General features: G+C 41.9%; 2 protein-coding genes across 2 annotated transcripts in view; both read left to right on the top strand.

The window, feature by feature from the left end:
- The first annotated feature begins 83 nt into the window (after positions 1-83).
- The window catches only part of ALKBH3 (alkB homolog 3, alpha-ketoglutarate dependent dioxygenase), a 31,435-nt gene continuing 13,535 nt past the window's right edge, over positions 84-17,983 (top strand). Inside the window, exons 1-8 of the mRNA XM_059709605.1 lie at positions 84-236; positions 1,831-1,980; positions 2,321-2,424; positions 3,903-3,937; positions 6,394-6,441; positions 7,583-7,686; positions 9,388-9,476; positions 15,345-15,554. Coding sequence (XP_059565588.1) covers positions 1,902-1,980; positions 2,321-2,424; positions 3,903-3,937; positions 6,394-6,441; positions 7,583-7,686; positions 9,388-9,476; positions 15,345-15,554 — 669 coding nt within the window. The 5' untranslated portion in view covers positions 84-236; positions 1,831-1,901. The remainder of the gene's footprint in view (positions 237-1,830; positions 1,981-2,320; positions 2,425-3,902; positions 3,938-6,393; positions 6,442-7,582; positions 7,687-9,387; positions 9,477-15,344; positions 15,555-17,983) is intronic.
- The window catches only part of LOC132241240 (probable inactive 1-aminocyclopropane-1-carboxylate synthase-like protein 2), a 110,702-nt gene continuing 108,145 nt past the window's right edge, over positions 15,427-17,983 (top strand). Inside the window, exon 1 of the mRNA XM_059709602.1 lies at positions 15,427-15,554. The gene's annotated coding sequence lies outside the window, so the exon portion shown is untranslated. The remainder of the gene's footprint in view (positions 15,555-17,983) is intronic.

The following is a 17,983-nucleotide window of genomic DNA, read 5'->3' as shown; positions in this document are numbered from 1 at the left end:
GGCGGGGACCGCCTCTGAGGCCCTTTCCTCGGCGGCCTCCGGGACCTCGCCGAGCCTCCTGGAAGAGAAGCGTCTATTATTATTATTTTTCTTTTTTTGAGAAGCGTCTATTAGAGAAAGTTGCTAACCCTTGTTGAGAGGGCCGGGCGTTCACCCGCCAAGACGTTTAATCTGCATCTTAGTCGTGAGGGAGAGATTGGCGTCCTGTTCACAGAGGAGGAAACAGGCCCCCAAAGGTGAAATCATTTGCCCCAGGTTGTGCAGCTGCGAAGCGGCAGCTCTGGATTCAGAGCGAGTCGTGGCCGACGCCGCAGCTCTTCGCCCCGCTGCGGGGTCCGCCGGCCTGACCTGGGGTGGGAGTCCCGGGGTGGGCGTGGGGGTGGGGTGAGGTAACAGTTTCTGCAGCATCGCATATTCGCTAGATCTGCGAGGGGCCCCGGAATCTGTATTTTCAACATCGGTCCCCTGACACGTAATAGCAGATTGCTGCCCCGAGAGCCGAGCAAGAACTGTAGCTAATTGTCGTGTTAAGCTTTTAAGGCCTCAGTTGAGAGAAAATGTCAAACGAGGGCTTCCTCTACACGTCTTGTGGGACTGGAGAGTTGGTATTTTGGGGCAAATGACAGCCTCTATCATCTCCCCACGTATCAAATGAGAAGAGTTACATATTTGTTACCTGGGGAATTTGTTAAACATTCGGATTTCTGGGCGCCCAGCCCAGCTGTCCTGAATCAGAAGGTGTGTGTGTGTGGGGGGGGGGTGGTCCTGGTAATCCGTAGGCTAAACAGGCTATGAAATGAGCTTGTTACCTTCGAGAACCTGCGGTGAGAAGCTTTTTAGATAGGCTCATAAAGAAATGGATCAGGGTTTCAAAACACGCCCAAGCCTCCCTGGTGTTGGTAGGTCTGCATGCTCCTGTATGTGCTGTGAACTAAAACTTTATTGGTGAAAATGCCAAAGTAATATGACATTACTGGCCATTATGAGGTGGAGTCTTCAATTAGCTGGAGATTGGAACAATAACATTTGAGTAGTCGTACATCTGCTATTGACTTCTTGAGTGATGTTAGTGAGGCACTTAACCTTGTGGTCCTCTTACATGTCTCCTACAAGGCTTATTACACGTGTATCCATCCTGCATCAAATCTTCTGACAGGTCACTGGTTTTTTGTTGTTGTTTTTTAATGTGTGTGTTTGTTTTTTAGAGAGAGAGACAGGAAGGGAGAAAGAGAAAGGGAAACATGGATGTGAGAGAGAAACATCAATCAGTTGCCACCCATATGTGCCCTGACTGGGGATTGAACTTGCAACCTAGGTATGTGCCCGACTGAGAATCAAACCTGCAGCCTTTTGGTGGAGGGGATGACGCTCCAACCACCTGAGACATCTGGCCAGGGCAAGGCCGTGGATGTTTGTAATGAGCTTCGAGGGAAGTCTGATGCAACCAGTGTTAGAGGATATGGAAATGTGTTCGGAAACTGAGTCTTAGCCTATTTCTCAGTTTTAGTTTCCTTAAGTTCTGCTCTGGGGACTGATAAGAGTAATGTCGTTTATAATCCTAGTTTTAGAATTTCTTGATGTGCACTTGTGAATGAAGGGAAGGTACCATAATAAGATTGCAAGAGGTAAACCTTGACACCAGCAGCCCTAAGTGATTTAGGAGGCTCTTTGATTGAGATGTTGTGATGCCAGAAGTTGGTTTTATATAGAGCCTCTGATTGCTGTTGAGCAATCGCTTCTGCCTGAAAGGACTATAGTTAACCCTTTAGTAGTATAAGTTCTCACAACCCCTATTAAAAGCATGTGTTTTTGTGTGTTTTTTTTAAACAGGTAACCATTGTGCGGTTCATATCAGCAATGAAATCTTCTGAAAGCTAAGAGCAGAAGCCTTTTTGGTCAACATGGACGACAAGAGACGGCGAGCCCGCGTGCAGGGAGCCTGGGCCGGCTCAGCCAAGAGCCAGGCCGTTGCTCAGCCAGGCAAGAACCAGTGGGGACCCTTGCGTGTGAACGTGGACAGCTGTCATCCTCTTTTCTTTATATCCCTCTGGCTTATAATGGACTCCCATTTCGATGTTAAAGAATTATTTGAAATGTAGCTGGTGTTTTCTCTGAATTTGTTGACGGTGAGCTAAGGGTTGATCTTTAGCGTTTCTCGCGTTTAGTCACTACCCTCAGACCTTTCAGTGCGTGTGTTGAGGTCTTCAGTAGATGTTACTAATTACTTTGTAGATGTCACGGAGGTCACCTCTAAGTGGATTTCATTGGTCCTTGCTCAGTAGGAGGTGATGAGAGCAGACTTTTCTCTATCTTGCTTCAGCTACCACTCCTAAGAGCCATCTCCACCAGAGCCCTGGTCAGACCTGGATGAACAAGGAGCATCATTTGTCAGAAAAACAGTTTGTATTCAAAGAACCCCAGCAGGTAAATTCCTGTTTCTCCTTCAACAGTAACAGATTGTTTATAAGTTATATTCACGTGGTAGACACTCAAATAAGTAGTGACTGAATAAATTCACTAATAAAAGGAGAGTTAAAGGACGATAATAATGAAATGGAGAATATCAATTTCTTATTATGTCTGAGAATTCTTTGTCGTCTTCCCCCAAATTATGGGCACGTTATAAGTCCCTTTTTTTTGGCACGTAGGCTATTCATGATTAGAGGTTAGAGGTTGCAGCATGGCTAGAGCTTTCATTGATTATCTAAGTTCTAACAGTCCTAAAACCATGCTGTCTTCGGTGCTCATGCAGCAAATGTCTCTGGAATTGTATTGAAATTTCAGCAACTACAATGCTTGATAGTTTAGCTTTTTTTCCATAGGAAAAATGTATGAAACAGTGAAGATTGACTGTTTTTAATAATAAGGGAGAAAGCTAAATATCAGGCATCATGCTATAGCAGTGATTTTCAACCTTTTTTATCTGATGGCACATGTAAACTAATTACTAAAATTCTTTAGCACACCAAAAAGTATAACTTTTGCCGATCTGACATTTAAAAAGGTATAATTTTGATTGACTACCAAAAAGAAAGTTTTTATCCATCCTTTTTTCTCTAATGTGACTTTTTAAAGAATCAGTTGCCTATACTTGTATATAGGAGTTCTGGTACCAAGAATTAACCAATCAGACGCAACCTGATTATGTGACATAACCAATAAGATGCAACCCTGCTATATGACCTATATATTTATGGTTCAGACAGGGCATTCACACTGGATAGCTGTTGTTGTGTTGGCTGTTGTCATTTTCTTATTTGACAATCTAAGACAAAAGAGGTCAGTGCCCCTGACTAAAGAGTCAGGTATTGCGTGTTTTAAAAATTCTTGTGGCACATCGATTGAAAATTGCGGTGTTCTAGTAATGATTTTATAAATGATTAAAACCCCTTACTTTATAGAATATCTTCTGTTTTAAAAAATCTCCTGGAAAGGTTTTCCTAATGCTGGCTATTAGGAAAATGGATTAATTCCATTCGCATCGCCTTTTTTTTTTTTTTTAAATATATTTTATTAATTTTTTACAGAGAGGACAGGAGAGGTATAGAGAGTTAGAAACATCGATCAGCTGCCTCCTACACACCCCCTACTGGGGATGTGCCCACAACCAAGGTACATGCCCTTGACCGGAATCGAACCTGGGACCTTTCAGTCTGCAGGCAGATGCTCTGTCCACTGAACCAAACCGGTTAGGGTGATCGCATTGCCTTTAACGCTCACTAGTAACTACGAAGAGCAGAAACAAGGGTTTCTGGTGGGATAGTAAGAGTTTGGAATAAAAAAAGGATAGTTTTGAACCTGATTTATTTTGACTAGAATGAAAGGATATGGTAATCCTGCTAGTTCAGCCTCGCTGAGGGTGAGGAGCCATTCCACAGTAAGATCTGCCTGTTTCCTTGCAGGTGGTGCGCACAGCCCCAGAGCCGCGAGTGATTGAGTAAGTAATTTGCTGCCTTCCTCTAGCTCAGCGGTTCTCAACCTGTGGGTCGCGACCCCTTTGGGGGTCGAACAACCCTTTGACAGGGGTTGCCTAAGACCATCCTTCATATCAGATATTTACATTATGATTCATAACAGTAGCAATATTATAGTTACGAAGTAGCAACGAAAATAATTTTATGGTTGGGTCACAATATGAGGAACTGTATTTAAAGGGACAGAAGGTTGAGAACCACTGCTCTAACTATTGCTGCACTGAAATGGAGAGCGTAGGGTTGTTCCCTCACCCTGGTTTTTCCGTCTGGAAGAGATAACAGCTCAGTTAGTGTCTTAATTTTAGGCTGGGATATTCCTATCTCGTATGTCTTTAACCTGGGTCTTTTGAGAAGCCTTTCTGGACTTACTGATGGTGTGGAAAATGCAACCAGATAGTCTACGTTAAATTCTGACTGGTGTAGATTTCCTGACCCTCCTTCACTAATATGACTGCAGACAGTGAGCTAAAATATCTCCTAGGTTAAGACGGGGTGTGGGGGAGTATTTTTCCTGAGTCATTGAAACATGGCTCTTGGAGAAGCCTTTAGGTACCATTTTACTAGCAATGCTTATGAAAGCTGCTAGAAATCTAGATGACCCTACAGTCTATTTCTTAAAACCACATACTTGTTTCAGAGCAAGTAAATGATAGTAAACATTCCATTCCTCTTATATTAATGTGTCTAAAATGTTCTTTTAAAAAATTGTTAAAGATGCTTTGACTCCTCTTTTCCTGCTTTTCAATTTCCATCTGACGTACTTAAATTGTCAGTCGAAAGGATCCTTTTATTTTAGCAGTTTAGCATTATGCTTATGTTATTGCTCATGAGCAGTCTGTTAAGCTGTTTGGCTGTTAAAGGCTGACTTATATATCTTAGAAATATTTTAAACTAACACAAATGTCATCACCCTTTCTGAAAGGGTATGTTTTGTGGGCTTGCCACTAGTTAGCTATGTAACTAGTCCTTAGGTAAGTTATTGTCATCTCTCTAGGCTTTAGTCTCCTTGTCTGTAATATTAAGTGTTTTGACTACTTAATCTCGTTAGGCCCAGTCTAGTAGCTCTGACAGTCTGATTGTTTTACAAATGCCAGTGTGATATTGTCTCCATTGGTGATAAAGAGAATAAATAAAACCATGAAACCTGTTACAAAATGGGCAATTGTGAGTTTGGAAGTCAGGAGCAAAGTGACAGAACTGATTGCTATTTAACCCTAGGGTTTGTTAATTTTGGTTATCTAAAGTTAGCTGTGCTAGATTTTTTTAATAGCCAGAAGTGTGGCTCACATTTAAAGTGAGCCAGCTTCTAAATGTGGCCCAAAATATATCACATAGCAACATTGTATTCACACTCTGGGAATTCACACACAACAAGTTTAGAAATGTGATCAATACTGTATATGTAACAATAGTTCTGCTACATTTTGGTTCAGAGGAACTCACACATCTACCTAAGAACCTGCTTAGAGATTGTGAACTACTCACTCGCATGGCAGAGGGGTGTGTGAAAACTGTCCCTTTACATTATGCTCAGTAACGCACCTTTCCGAGAAGGATCTGACACAGTTATCTGGATAGAGGCACCTATCCAGTCGGGAACACTTCTCTTACGTGGACCTCGCCACCCTGCACATATGCAGCAGTTTTGTACTGTTGTAAACTTGATTAAATTCAGTTAGCTTTTATTGCTCAACTACTATGTGCTAGGTGCTGGGAAACAGAGTAAGAACCCATTTCTTGCCTCTCAGTAGCCCACAGTCTAGTAAATGAAATGCACATGTGACCAGCTACATTGTAATCCTATGTATCATGAAACAGTAGATTTGTATGTAAGGTCTTAGAGTAGCACAGAGGACGAGATGTTAACATTTGGGTGGATTAAAGGTCAGGAAGGTGATGCTGAGCTGAAACGTGGTGGTGTAGTCAGGAGAGTCCAGGCAATAAAGTTGGGCGAGCTATCAGGAGGTGGAGTCAGGTCACAGGGACGTTAAATGCAATGCTGACAAGTGGATGGGAGCCTTGAAGGACTTTAATCAGAGGAGGAACCTCATTAGACATGTATCTGAAAGCAACAGATGCACACAGCCCTTGCTACCTGTTAGATGCATCTCTTTTCCAGAGTTTCCAAAGGAGCGCTCTATTTGGCACTATTTCGGCCTAAATTATGGGTGAATAGAAAGGGGTAGGATCAGAGTTTATGTTATTACAGCCTTCATCTCGTGGTCTGATCTTGCCGGATCTGTTCCCAAGGCCATTATCTCAGTGGTAGAAGAAGGTGAAGCTGTTCTTGCCCTCATTGTTAACTGACTTTGGTGAGCCAGGACTTTGAGAATCCAAAGGACAGACCTTCCACTGGGTGGAGGGTATTGTTTTGTTTGATACTAACAAGTCTGTCTTCTTTGTTTCTTTGTTTCTTTAGCAAAGAGGGTGTATATGAAATTAGCCAGTCACCCACAGGCATATCTCGGTAAGTGACATTAATCAATGCATAAGTATACTAATTGTCACTATAAAATAATGAGGCATTTAAAGCAAAATATATCAGAACTTACATATCTAAATTAATTGCTTAGAAGTCTCTGTAATTACTCAGTGGCACTGCCATTGTTATAACCCTTTCTGGAACCTCCCTTTTAAAGCAAGTTTAACAGTCACACAAGGAAATCAGTTGCATTATTTTGGTCACATCTCATTGTTAACCAGGTATGGCTTAAGGTGAGCTTTGGCTCTTTCAAAATATCAAATGCATCTTCAAAGAGTAAAAAAGTTCAAGAAAATGTCCCAAGGGCTTTCAGAATACTCCTTAAGAAGGATCTCCAAAATGATTTGAACTGACTTAGCAGTGTTGAAATAAGTTTATGTACAGTGAGAGAAAGAACCATCATTTGGATATTTTAATTTCAATGTAATCATAAGTTATTGTTTCCCCTACAATTGGCATAGTATCAGAAGAATACCAGTTGTTGTTTTTTTTTTAATATATTTTATTGATTTTTCACAGAGAGGAAGGGAGAGAGATAGAGAGTTAGAAACATCAATGAGAGAGAAACATCGATCAGCTGCCTCCTGCTCATCTCCCACTGGGGATGTGCCCACAACCCAGGTACATGCCCTTGACCGGAATCGAACCTGGGACCCCTCAGTCCGCAGGCCGACGCTCTATCCACTGAGCCAAACCGGTTTCGGCAAGAAGAATACCAGTTGTTAAAATGACACAGGGCCAGGCTTGCTTTACTTTTCAGCAACCCTCTAAGGTGGATATGAACTTCATGTTACAGGTTACAAAAACCAAGGTTCAGAGGTTAAATAACTTGCCCAACGTTTCACAGCTAAGCAGTGCTGGAGCAACATTTGAACCATGTCTATAAGAGACCTTATGAACCCCTTTATCCTTCATGCTGCTTTTATTTGTCTTAACATAAGTTTATTTTACATCTGAGCATCGTGACCTGGGTGTTGTTGGGCTCTGCTTGCTATGGGAGGTGTGGTGAGATGATTTCATCTCCCCATGAAAGGAGGCATCATCCAGCTAAGTTCATTCTGCTAACAGAGTCTGCAACCCATCTTTTTTGTGCTGTTTAGTTACTGATGGTTCTTTCTGCTTCAAGGGTGCGTTTGTATCCTGCCTTTGTTGACTTAAGAGAAGCCGACTGGGTATTGGAGCAGCTTTGTCGGGACGTTCCCTGGAAACAGAGGACCGGCATCAGAGAGGGTAAGTGGATCTCTGAGATCGCAGCTGTTGCCGCCTGCCTCGCTTTCTGGAGTGTTTTCCAACACCGTTGCCTCTTTTCTCCACAGCTATCTTAAATAGAGATTCGAAGCCTACCAGGCCGCAAGGATGCGTAGAAGTTAGCCAGTCAGAGAAAGGGGACAGAGGAGGAGCAGGTGGTACTCAGAACATGGCAGGAGAATGGGGTGGGCGGGAGTTCAAGGAACCAGAGCGTTTGGGTTGGGCGAACTGTGGCTGACACGCTCACCTCCCTTTGCGTTTGTTCACTACCTTTATTACATCACATGGTGCAGTGTCCCTCTTTCTTCATAGAAACTTCCAGTGCTTTCTATTTTTCTCTGATTCTACTCCGCATACGTTTTTTCACAATCCTTCTTACCGGCGTTTTAGTCTGTTGTTTCACTGGAAGAGTCCCGTATCCTGTAGCTTCAGCTGTTCTCTCCTGAGTTTGTCAAGATGACCTGCCTTGGAGCCTGCTCTGTGGTCAGCCACAAGCTACTAAAGCACCTGTAGTACCAGAGCGGGCCACTGCGGGGCATCTGTGCTCTCATACAATTTCTTTCTGGCAAATCAAGTGAATTTAAATTTTCTGTAAAAAAAAGGCGAAGTATACTGGCTTCATTTGACTCAGACATCAGAACAACTCAGCTCTCTCTCCTCACTCCCAGCAGTTTCTATAGCAGGGCTTTTGGTGACAGACTTGCCTTTGATTACAGACTTTGTTATTCAAAATAATTGTTAATTTTAAGCAAAATACAGTAATTTTCTAGTCCTTAGTTTTCAGATCTGTGAAATGGAGCTAATAATAATAATACCTACCTTATAAGGTTGTTGTGATAATTAAATGAGATAATGCATGGTAAGTACTTACCAGAATGGCTGGTACATAGTAAGCCTTCAATGAATGTTAGCTGCTTTTACTGTTATTGTTCTTATTGTTGTAGTAGTTGATACCAATTGCAGGGGGAAATAAATCTATGAATAACTCCCTTTCTAAATAAATTGGACATAAAAAACTTGTAAAATCAGCTGCATGCTGTGTAGTTGGTCAGAGTACGTTTTTCTTTGCTCAGAATCAAAGGGGCTTATATGGTGGTGGCACATAGGTAAATGGTTTGTCTTGTTTCTTTTAAAGAATACATATTGTTATTGATTTGAGAGAGAGAGGAAGGGAGAGGGAGAAAGAAACAGCAATTGGTTGCCTCCTAGAGGCACCCATACCGAGGACTGAACCCACAACCTGGGCTTGTGCCCTGACTGGAAATTGAACTGGTGACTTTTTTGGTGCACAGGACAATGCTCAACCAAATGAGCCACCCCAGCCAGGGCCTGTCCTGTTTTTTTGTAGGGATGTTGGTGCCACAAATTCCTACCTACAAGGCTTCAGACTTTGGGTCCTGCTTTTTAGGTCCTCCTTGTCTCTTGTTGACTTCTTCATTCTTATTTGTGTCTGACACAACTAAGTCACACGTTCTCACCTCATAGTTTGCTCAGATTGTTTGTGCCAACACCTCTTCTCGTCTTGAAATCGCATGTTCTCTATGAAGGTGGAGCCTGGGTCAGAGCCCATCCTTGCTCTGCCTTTGTATTTCTCATAGCTTTTTGCACATTGTGGTTAACACTCAGTAGGTACACCTTAAATAGCATTAAACCATTTCAAAGGCCCTGTATTTTCTTTCTCAGATGTAACTTACCAGCAACCAAGACTCACAGCATGGTATGGAGAACTTCCTTACACTTACTCCAGAATCACTATGGAACCAAATCCTCACGTATGTTGGAACATTGCTGTTGTATTTCTTTACATAACTGTAGAGTACTAGAAAAGATGAATAAAACACCTTACAGAGCTGCATGATGGTTCCTAGTTCAACAACCCTCTGGGTTCAAACACTGAGTCTGTGTGTGCACCGTCATTGGTGAGAAAATGTGGAACTGAAGTAAAATGGGATCAGACTCCTGGATTTCAGGAAAATGAACCACTTCTTCTCCTGTCTCCCCGTTCCCCAAGCCTTTCTGGCTGCAGCCCTCTGTGCATACCCTGGGACACATTTGCTGTGAGCCCAGAGTCCTTATGGCTGGCCAACGAGGTCAGAACGTCTCTTCATTTTTCAGGCTGTGTTGTCATTTGTGGAAAACATTGGTGTTTTTCTTGTTGACTTTGGATTTCTTCTTAGACCTCAACTTATTGCTTTGGCTTGTTTTTAAAAATTTCCATGACAGACAAAGAGATGCTAGTATATAAATTAAGCTTGTCCAGAGGATGGAGTTGAGATCCAAGAAACAGCTCCTTGTTTAGTCCCTGGAATCTTGCCTTTGGCAGATAATGTTATGCTTTATGGAAAGAGACTTTGAAGAAAATGGAGTTTGCTTACGGCATTGGGATAAACAGAAATGTGACATGACACACTTCAGAGCTTCCCATAATTTATAATTATAAACTATCCCTGCGCTAAAATGTTCGTGGGTAAAACATTGGTGTGGGGTCGTGGCTTTTTTACGTAAGGAGAGAGCTCTGCGCTTTGTTTCTGGGCTGCATCTAGAATGTGACCCAGGGAGGTGTTGAGACCTTGTATCTGCGGTTGGTTTGGAAACAAGAGAATGGAACTAGGCCAACCCAACATAGACTGCTGCATGTTCCTGTCCGAATTAATGTACCTTTTTGTCAGCAGTCACAGCAGAGAAGCTGAGGATTCAGCAGGCTGTGGAGGAGAAGCTCCTCATTTATTCCAGTTCATCCTTTAGAACAGGATTCCTCAACCTTAGTATTACTGCTTTGGGGCTGGTTGATTCTTCGTTGTTGGGGCTGTGCTGGGCATTGTAGGATGTTTAGCAGTTAATCTGACTTCTGCTCACTGAATGCCAGAAGCACTGTCACCACGTCGTGACAACCAAAAATGACTCCAGACTTGACCAAACATCTGCTGAGGGGCAAAACTGCCCCTGGTTGAGAACCACTGCTTTAGAATAAACGTAAGGCACATAAGATCTGCTGAATAGAGTAGTCTTTTATGCTTGGAGGACATTTTGACAACTCTTAAAGGGTATTTCTTTTAATGACAATCCTTTTATTATAATGTAAGTAATAAGTATGTATTATTAAAAATTTAGAAACTGCAGATAAACATGAAGAATACCAAAATTTTGGGTAATTCTTCCACCTGATGTTTTAGTTCCAGTCTCTTTATTTCATTTTAGGCAAATATATGAAAAGAATACAATAAATTATGTATACTTCATTTCTTATAATTTAAATTTTGTTTTTTAGTTACAGTTTACATTCAGTATTACTTATTTTGTATTATTTTCAGCTACACAGCATTGTGGTCAGATAGTCATGTACTTTATAAGGTTATACCCCAATATTTCAAGTACCCACCTGGCACCATATATAGTTACTACAACACTGTTGACTATATACCCTAAGTTGTACCTTGCATCCCTGGGACTGTTTTGTGACTACAAATTTATAGTTCTTAATCCCTTCACCTTTTTTACTCCGTCCTCTAACCCCTGTCCCTCTGGCAACCATCCATCAGTCTTTTCCCTGTATCTGTGAGTCTGTTTCTATTTTTATTGTTTAGTTTGTTCTTTAGATTCCACATGTAAGTGGAATCATATGGTATTTGACTTTTTCTGACTGACTTATTTCACTCAGCATAATACCCTCTAGGTCCATTCATTCTATTGCAAATGGTAAGATTTTATTCTTTTTTTAAAAATTGATTTTAGAGAGAGGGAGACAGAGAAACATCAATTTGTTGTTCCACTCATTTATGCATTCATTGTTGCTTTAAAAAAATGCTTTTATTGATTTCAGAGAGAGGAAAGGAGAGAGAGAGAAACACAAATGTGAGAGATAAACATCCATTGGTTGCTTCCTATACACACCCCTACTGGGGATCAAACCCAAAATGTAGGTGTGTGTCCTGACCAGGAATCAAACCCATAACCTTTTTTTTTTTTTTAATTGATTAAGGTATTACATATGTGTCCTTATCAAACCCATAACCTTTTGGTGTGTGAGATAGTGCTCCAACCAACTGAACCACTAGACCAGGGCATTTCTCATATTTTTTAAGGGGGATTCACTAATGTGTATATATGTGTGTGTTGGGGATACTTGTTTGATTTTAAAATAATTATCTCAAGCTTAATATCGCGTAACACAGGAGCAGATTCAATCATAGGTTATTAAACTTCTTTTAGTCTTTGCTCAAACTAAATCTCATATGAACCCAACATAAGGAAGTAGCAGAGTGCCTTAGCTGCCTGGAGTCCCACCACTTGGCCTCTCCTTTCCCCTGTGGTAATCCCAGGGGCACCTCTGTGGTACCTAAGACTGTACAAAACACTGTTTGAAATCCACTGAATGGGTCCTTTCACTTCTGCAATTCATATTTTCTCAGACTCTTTTCCTCAAATGTCTTTTAAGGATAGCATGGCTTCACTGCACAGTGAGATGACGCTGAATTTTAATTTAGACATTCAGCTCTGAGGGATCTGTATATAGAGTATTGGGTGGAGAGTCTAAATTAATCCTCTAGTTCATTATCCCCCTTTTTCTCCTTTTCTCCTTACTTCACCACCAAAAATAACCAAGAAAAAATACATAGCCACTTAGAAACATAATGCAAACCTGTTGTTATTACAGTGCTCAGTCCTGAAGCAAGTCAGGGAAGTGCTAATTGGTTTCTCAGTCGCATGGCAGAAAAGCTATCTTCCTTCGTTACATTCTGGTTTTTCTTGTTGAGTATAATTCTAGCATCTGATCTTTATCTCCATGAAGTTAAGCTTAAAGCTATAAAATAAATAGGAAATATGGCTTGCTAACATTGTTATGGAATTTCACTTTGAAAATTATTCTCTTGAATATAGGGTAATTTAATAAGATTTCTGTTTTATTGATCTAAGTTTTGTTCTTATCACTGTTTATGTTTAAAAATCCTCTGTTAGAATGCAATGCTAACATTCATAACAAGGAATCCCAGCTTTTGCTATGGTTTCCCTATCACAGCAAAGCTGAATGATTTCCCCATATGCTTCTCTGGCAGTTTTACCTGACAGTAGCCATGGGATCTACATCATCATCATCATCATCATCATCATCATCATCATCATCATCATATAATAACATTATTATGATGCTTTCCTTTGCTGAACATTCATTCCTTCGCTACCAAAACTCAAACATGGACTTTGAAGGGTTTCTGTAACGTATCAGTTCTTACAGTACAATCTATGGACCCTGGAGGAGGGCCACGAAATCCTCTTTGGAAATCCACAAGGTCTAACTATTTTTATGGTAATACTAAGACTGGGTGACGTTTTTACTATGTTGAATTTGCACTGATGGTGAATAAAAAAAGTAATGGTGGATATAACTTAGTTTGAACCAGGCATTGTCATCAAACTGTGCTAATAACCATTGTATTCACATTTGTGCACTTCCAGGTTTTTAAAAAAATGCTGGTTTCCTTTAAGAACATCCCTGGATGAAGCAGTAAACATTAGTTTTATGAAATCTCAATCTTTTTAATAGTTTGAGGAAATGGAAAGTATGTGCAAAGCATCCTAATACAGGCCCAGGATGGTGGTTATCAAGAAAAAACAAGTATGTGATTGTGTAAGCCATAAGCTGAACTGGCTACTTTTTTATGGACCATTTTTTCTTTGAAATATCAACTAGCAGACAAACTATAGTTATTCACACTTGAGTATTTGGCAGACATATTTCAAAAAATGAATGAAGTGTCACTTCAGGAAAAACAACAGGATTTATTACTAATGATAAAGGTTGCATTTTCAAGCAAAAATTAGCATTTTGGAAAAACTCATAACCACCACCTTGAGCCTGACCTCTTCTCATTACTTTGCCTTTTCTAATGAGATCCATGGTAAAGTTAATGGATGTGATTTTTTTGATATTATATAATGAAATGTGTCAACAGTTAGAAGATCTGTGTAACTCAGTGAACCAGTATTTCCTAGATGTTACAGAAGTATACAGGATTAAAAGATCCATTTGAAATGCAGCATGGACCAATGATTTAAATATAACAATATGAAAAGTTTGTTCATACAGTTTCAGATTCCACATTGCAACTAACCTTTAGAAATCAGGGCTTGTTGAATTTTGGTGTGATATCAAAGACTATCTGTAATTATTTGAAAAGGCTATAAAAGACTCTATTTTCTGACCCCATATCTGTGTGAAGGCAATTTTCTTCACGTACTTCAGCAAAAACAACATACTGTAATAGATTGAATACAGAAGCAGATCTGACAGTCAGCTGGCTTCAGTTAAGCCAGACATTAAAGAGACTTGCAAAGCAGTTCTGCTCTTCTCCCCCATTGTTTGTATTAAAAAATAGAGTTATTTTTCATAAAACATTATTTTGTTAACATGTAATGAGTTTGCTATTTTTTCTTTTTAAAAAAAAATATATTTTATTGATTTTTTTACAGAGAGGAAGGGAGAGAAATAGAGAGTTAGAAACATCGATGAGAGAGAAACATTGATCAGCTGCCTCCTGCACACCTCCTACTGGGGATGTACCCACAACCAAGGTACATGCCCTTGACCGGAATCAAACCTGGGACCCTTCAGTCCGCAGGCCAACTCTCTATCCACTGAGCCAAACCGGTTACCGCTATAGTGTCTTTAACAGAGTTTGCTATTTTTTAAATGAATTAACTAATAGCTAAAATTTTTTTCAGCTATAATTTTTAACATGGCAAATCTCATAGCCGTAACCCATATAAACAGAAGGTCTATGGGGTCCTCAGTAGGTTTTGGTAGTGCGACCACTGTCCTCAAAGAAGCTCTGTAAAGCATGCGTTTTCTTGGAGGAAGACATAGAATTTTAACAAGAATCAATACAAGCTATACTGTTTATAGCTCCAAAGTACAACCTAAGGTCAGGGGTCATAGCTTCCTGTAGTGTAGATTGTGATTTCTAAAGTATAAACTACATAATGAACTTGGTGCTCAGGAGGCAGGGCTGTGGATCTGCTTAAATCTTCTCTAGTTCACAGACTATACACTTATCAAGGCTATGTCATAATTTTATCCTGTAGAAAAGAGTATTTTCCCCCATTAGGTTGAGTTTCTAGAAAACTAGCCACTCTGGAAATATTAAACATTTTTTAAAGCAATTCTGCCATTCACAATAAAATAGGAATAGGATGGACAGAGGGCCACCCAGCAAGAAAGTTGTTTCGCTCCTCACACTTCAGTCTGTGTTTGCTATCTACCTGGCAGCCCATCAACTGTGGTGCAAACCAGACTCACTGCTCCACTTCCCACCTTATTGACAACCAAAGTGACTGCCTTGAATGGACAGTTCTTCTTTCCGAGGGTCATGTATTTAACATGGAAAGGATGAGATGGGTAGAGAGGCCTGGTCCTCATAGAGTTGTTATACTAAGTTTAGTACCTTAATAAAATTGCAGAGGTTAACTTGCTTCAAAATAGAAATAACGGATGGGAATTAAACTACTCTTCCCGCCTTCTGTCTATTTCATTCCAAGTGGTTTGCTTATTCCATGCTCCTGTGTATAAAATGCGACTGATTTTGCATTTTCTTTCTGTTTTTCCATGTGGCTCTCTGCTCCTTTCCTTGGCCTGGTGACTGCAGTGGCACCCTGTGCTACGCACACTTAAGAACCAAATTGAGGAGAACACGGGCCACACCTTCAACTCCTTGCTCTGCAACCTTTACCGCAATGAGAAGGACAGTGTGGACTGGCACAGCGATGATGAACCCTCACTAGGGAGGTGCCCGGTCATTGCTTCTCTCAGTTTTGGTGCCACGCGCACTTTTGAGATGAGAAAGAAGCCCCCGCCAGTGAGTACTCTTTTTTGTTTTTTAACTTTTATGTTCTTCCTGCCTCCAGTTATTCTGTGAAAAAAAGAGTGCTCCAGATTTCGAGGATAGAAGTGTGTGATTTGCTGATGAAACATTTTGAACTGATTGCTTACCCCATGGTTAACTTTTGACTCCTGAAGTGCCCATTCGCTCATTTACTTTTCTACCCGCCACTGCCTGCCATGTGCCAGGTGCTGCTAAAGTCCCTTTAGTTGTCTGCCAGTAGCAAAGGGATCTGCACTGTAACTATGGGAACTAATCTGATAAAAATACAGATCTAATAAGTAAGAAAATTTGTCCTTGGTGGAAAGGACAGGCACAGCCCCTGTCCTGGAGACGGGATAGACAGATATTACTAATTACCCACATAATTACAATGATGGTAAATGCTATAAAGGAGGACTTATAAAGAGATGGCCCAAGCTAGAGGGGGCGAGAAGGGAAAGGAAGGAGTGTTCTTCATGGCACTGTTGCCTCTTCCCTGTGAGGAAGCATCACGTGCGTCCGCATTGCCTCCTTAGCTTTCTCCCGGAATACGGATGCACCTGCCATTCCTTCAGAGAGGAAGTTCAAGCCAGATATTGGAGGTGGTGGTGGTCTGTCCAAGTTCAGATAGAAAAGCAGTGACTAAACTGACTATTCAGTAATTTCATTTTTCCATCCCAGCTCTTGTATTATATAACACTAGGGGCCCGGTGCACGAAATTCGTGCACTGGGTGTGTGTGGGGGAGTGTCCCTCAGCCCAGCCTGCCCCCTCTCACATACTGGGAGCCCTCAGGCGTTGACCCCCATCACCCTCCGATCGCCTGATCGGCCCCTTGCCCAGGCCTGACGCCTCCGCCAGAGGTGTCAGGCTTGGACAGGGAACCCCCATCTCCCCCTGATCACTGGCTCTGGCCCCCACCCAGGCCTGAGGCCTCTGGCCCAGGAATCATGCCTGGGCAGGGGACCCCCATCTCCCTCTGATCGCTTGGTCCACCCCCCGCCCAAGCCTGACGCCTCTGACCATCATATCCCCCCAATCCCCGGCTCCGTCCCCCACCCAGGCCTGATGCCTCGGCAGAGGAGTTGACCCTCATCACCCTCCGATCACCAATCACCGGATCGGCCCCTTGACCAGGCCTGACGCCTCTGGCCTAGGCGTCCGGCCCGGGCAGCGGGGACCCGCAGCTGCAGCGGCCCCGCAATCGTGGGCTACGCTTTAGGCCCAGGCAAGGGACCCCTAGCTCCTGGGACTGCCAGCTTCGACCGTGCCCAGCTCCCATCGCTGGCTCCACCCCTACTTCCTGCTATCGCTGGCCAGGGCGGAAAAGGCACCTGATTCTCCGATCATGGCTGGGGGGCAGGGCAAAGGCGGCCCCAGGGCCGCCTTTGTCCTGCCCCCCAGCTCTTAGCTCCCCCCTGGGTTTCCGATCACTGTCAGTGGCAAGGGACTTCTTCCTGCTTTCCCTTTCGTCTCCCTGCATTGTGCCTACATATGCAAATTAACCGCCATCTTGTTGGCAGTTAACTGCCAATCATAGTTGGCAGTTAATTTGCATATAGCCCTGATTAGCCAATGAAAAGGGTATCGTCGTACGCCAATTACCATTTTTCTCTTTTATTAGATAGGATAGAGTAATACAAGGCTGTTAATTTTTTTTTTTTTTTTTAAGTATAGAAGCTTAGGACTAAGGTAGATAGAAAGATAGTAGAAACTCTAAGAAAAAAACAAATCTCTACCAAATTATCTTATTTCCAGAGTTTGTGTCTTTTTCTAACCAAGGTTATTCCTTTTACATTACAAGATTATTCCTTTTACAACATTGAACCAGACCCAGGCAGTGTGGAAGGGCCTGCAAGGCTGTCCTGAATATGACTTGATCCAGACCTCATAGTTACTGTTAATCAAGCAGTGCTTGTGTCTGTGCTTCATCAGACATCTTCTCTGAGAATGCAGTTAATGGACTGGACTGTTTCCTGACATGTGTTTGGGTTTCCCAGCACAGTATTTTGAAGCATAAGGTGTTATTTTACATTGATGCCATTAAGTACCTTTTGTATGTATAATTCCCATTGATTTAGGTTTTCTTTACTTTGTTTACACAAGAAACCGATCAATGTTAGCAGGGGATTGTCAGTTGCCATTGAGTTAGTTATTGGGTGAACCTGCTCCCTGAGCACTTTGAGTAGCCTTCACACTCTCATTGGCAGTCGGCCTTCTCTTGCACCAGGGAATACCGTTCGAGAAGCAGAGTGCCCGGCCTTTGCCGTATTCCTTTTAGGTCTGCATATGCTTTTCTACAGAGGCTTCCGCTCAGTTACATCCCAAGTGCACATATGCGAAGAATTCATCCTGCCCTTAGTAAGACTCCTGTTACATGAGTGGCAGAGAAACACCACGTCTCATTTGTTAATTCAGACCCTC

This window comes from Myotis daubentonii, chromosome 9, assembly GCF_963259705.1.
Source record: "Myotis daubentonii chromosome 9, mMyoDau2.1, whole genome shotgun sequence".
NCBI lineage: Eukaryota > Metazoa > Chordata > Mammalia > Chiroptera > Vespertilionidae > Myotis > Myotis daubentonii.
The sequence above is the reverse complement of the archived record's forward strand: the minus strand, read 5'-3'. Positions and strand labels throughout refer to the sequence as shown.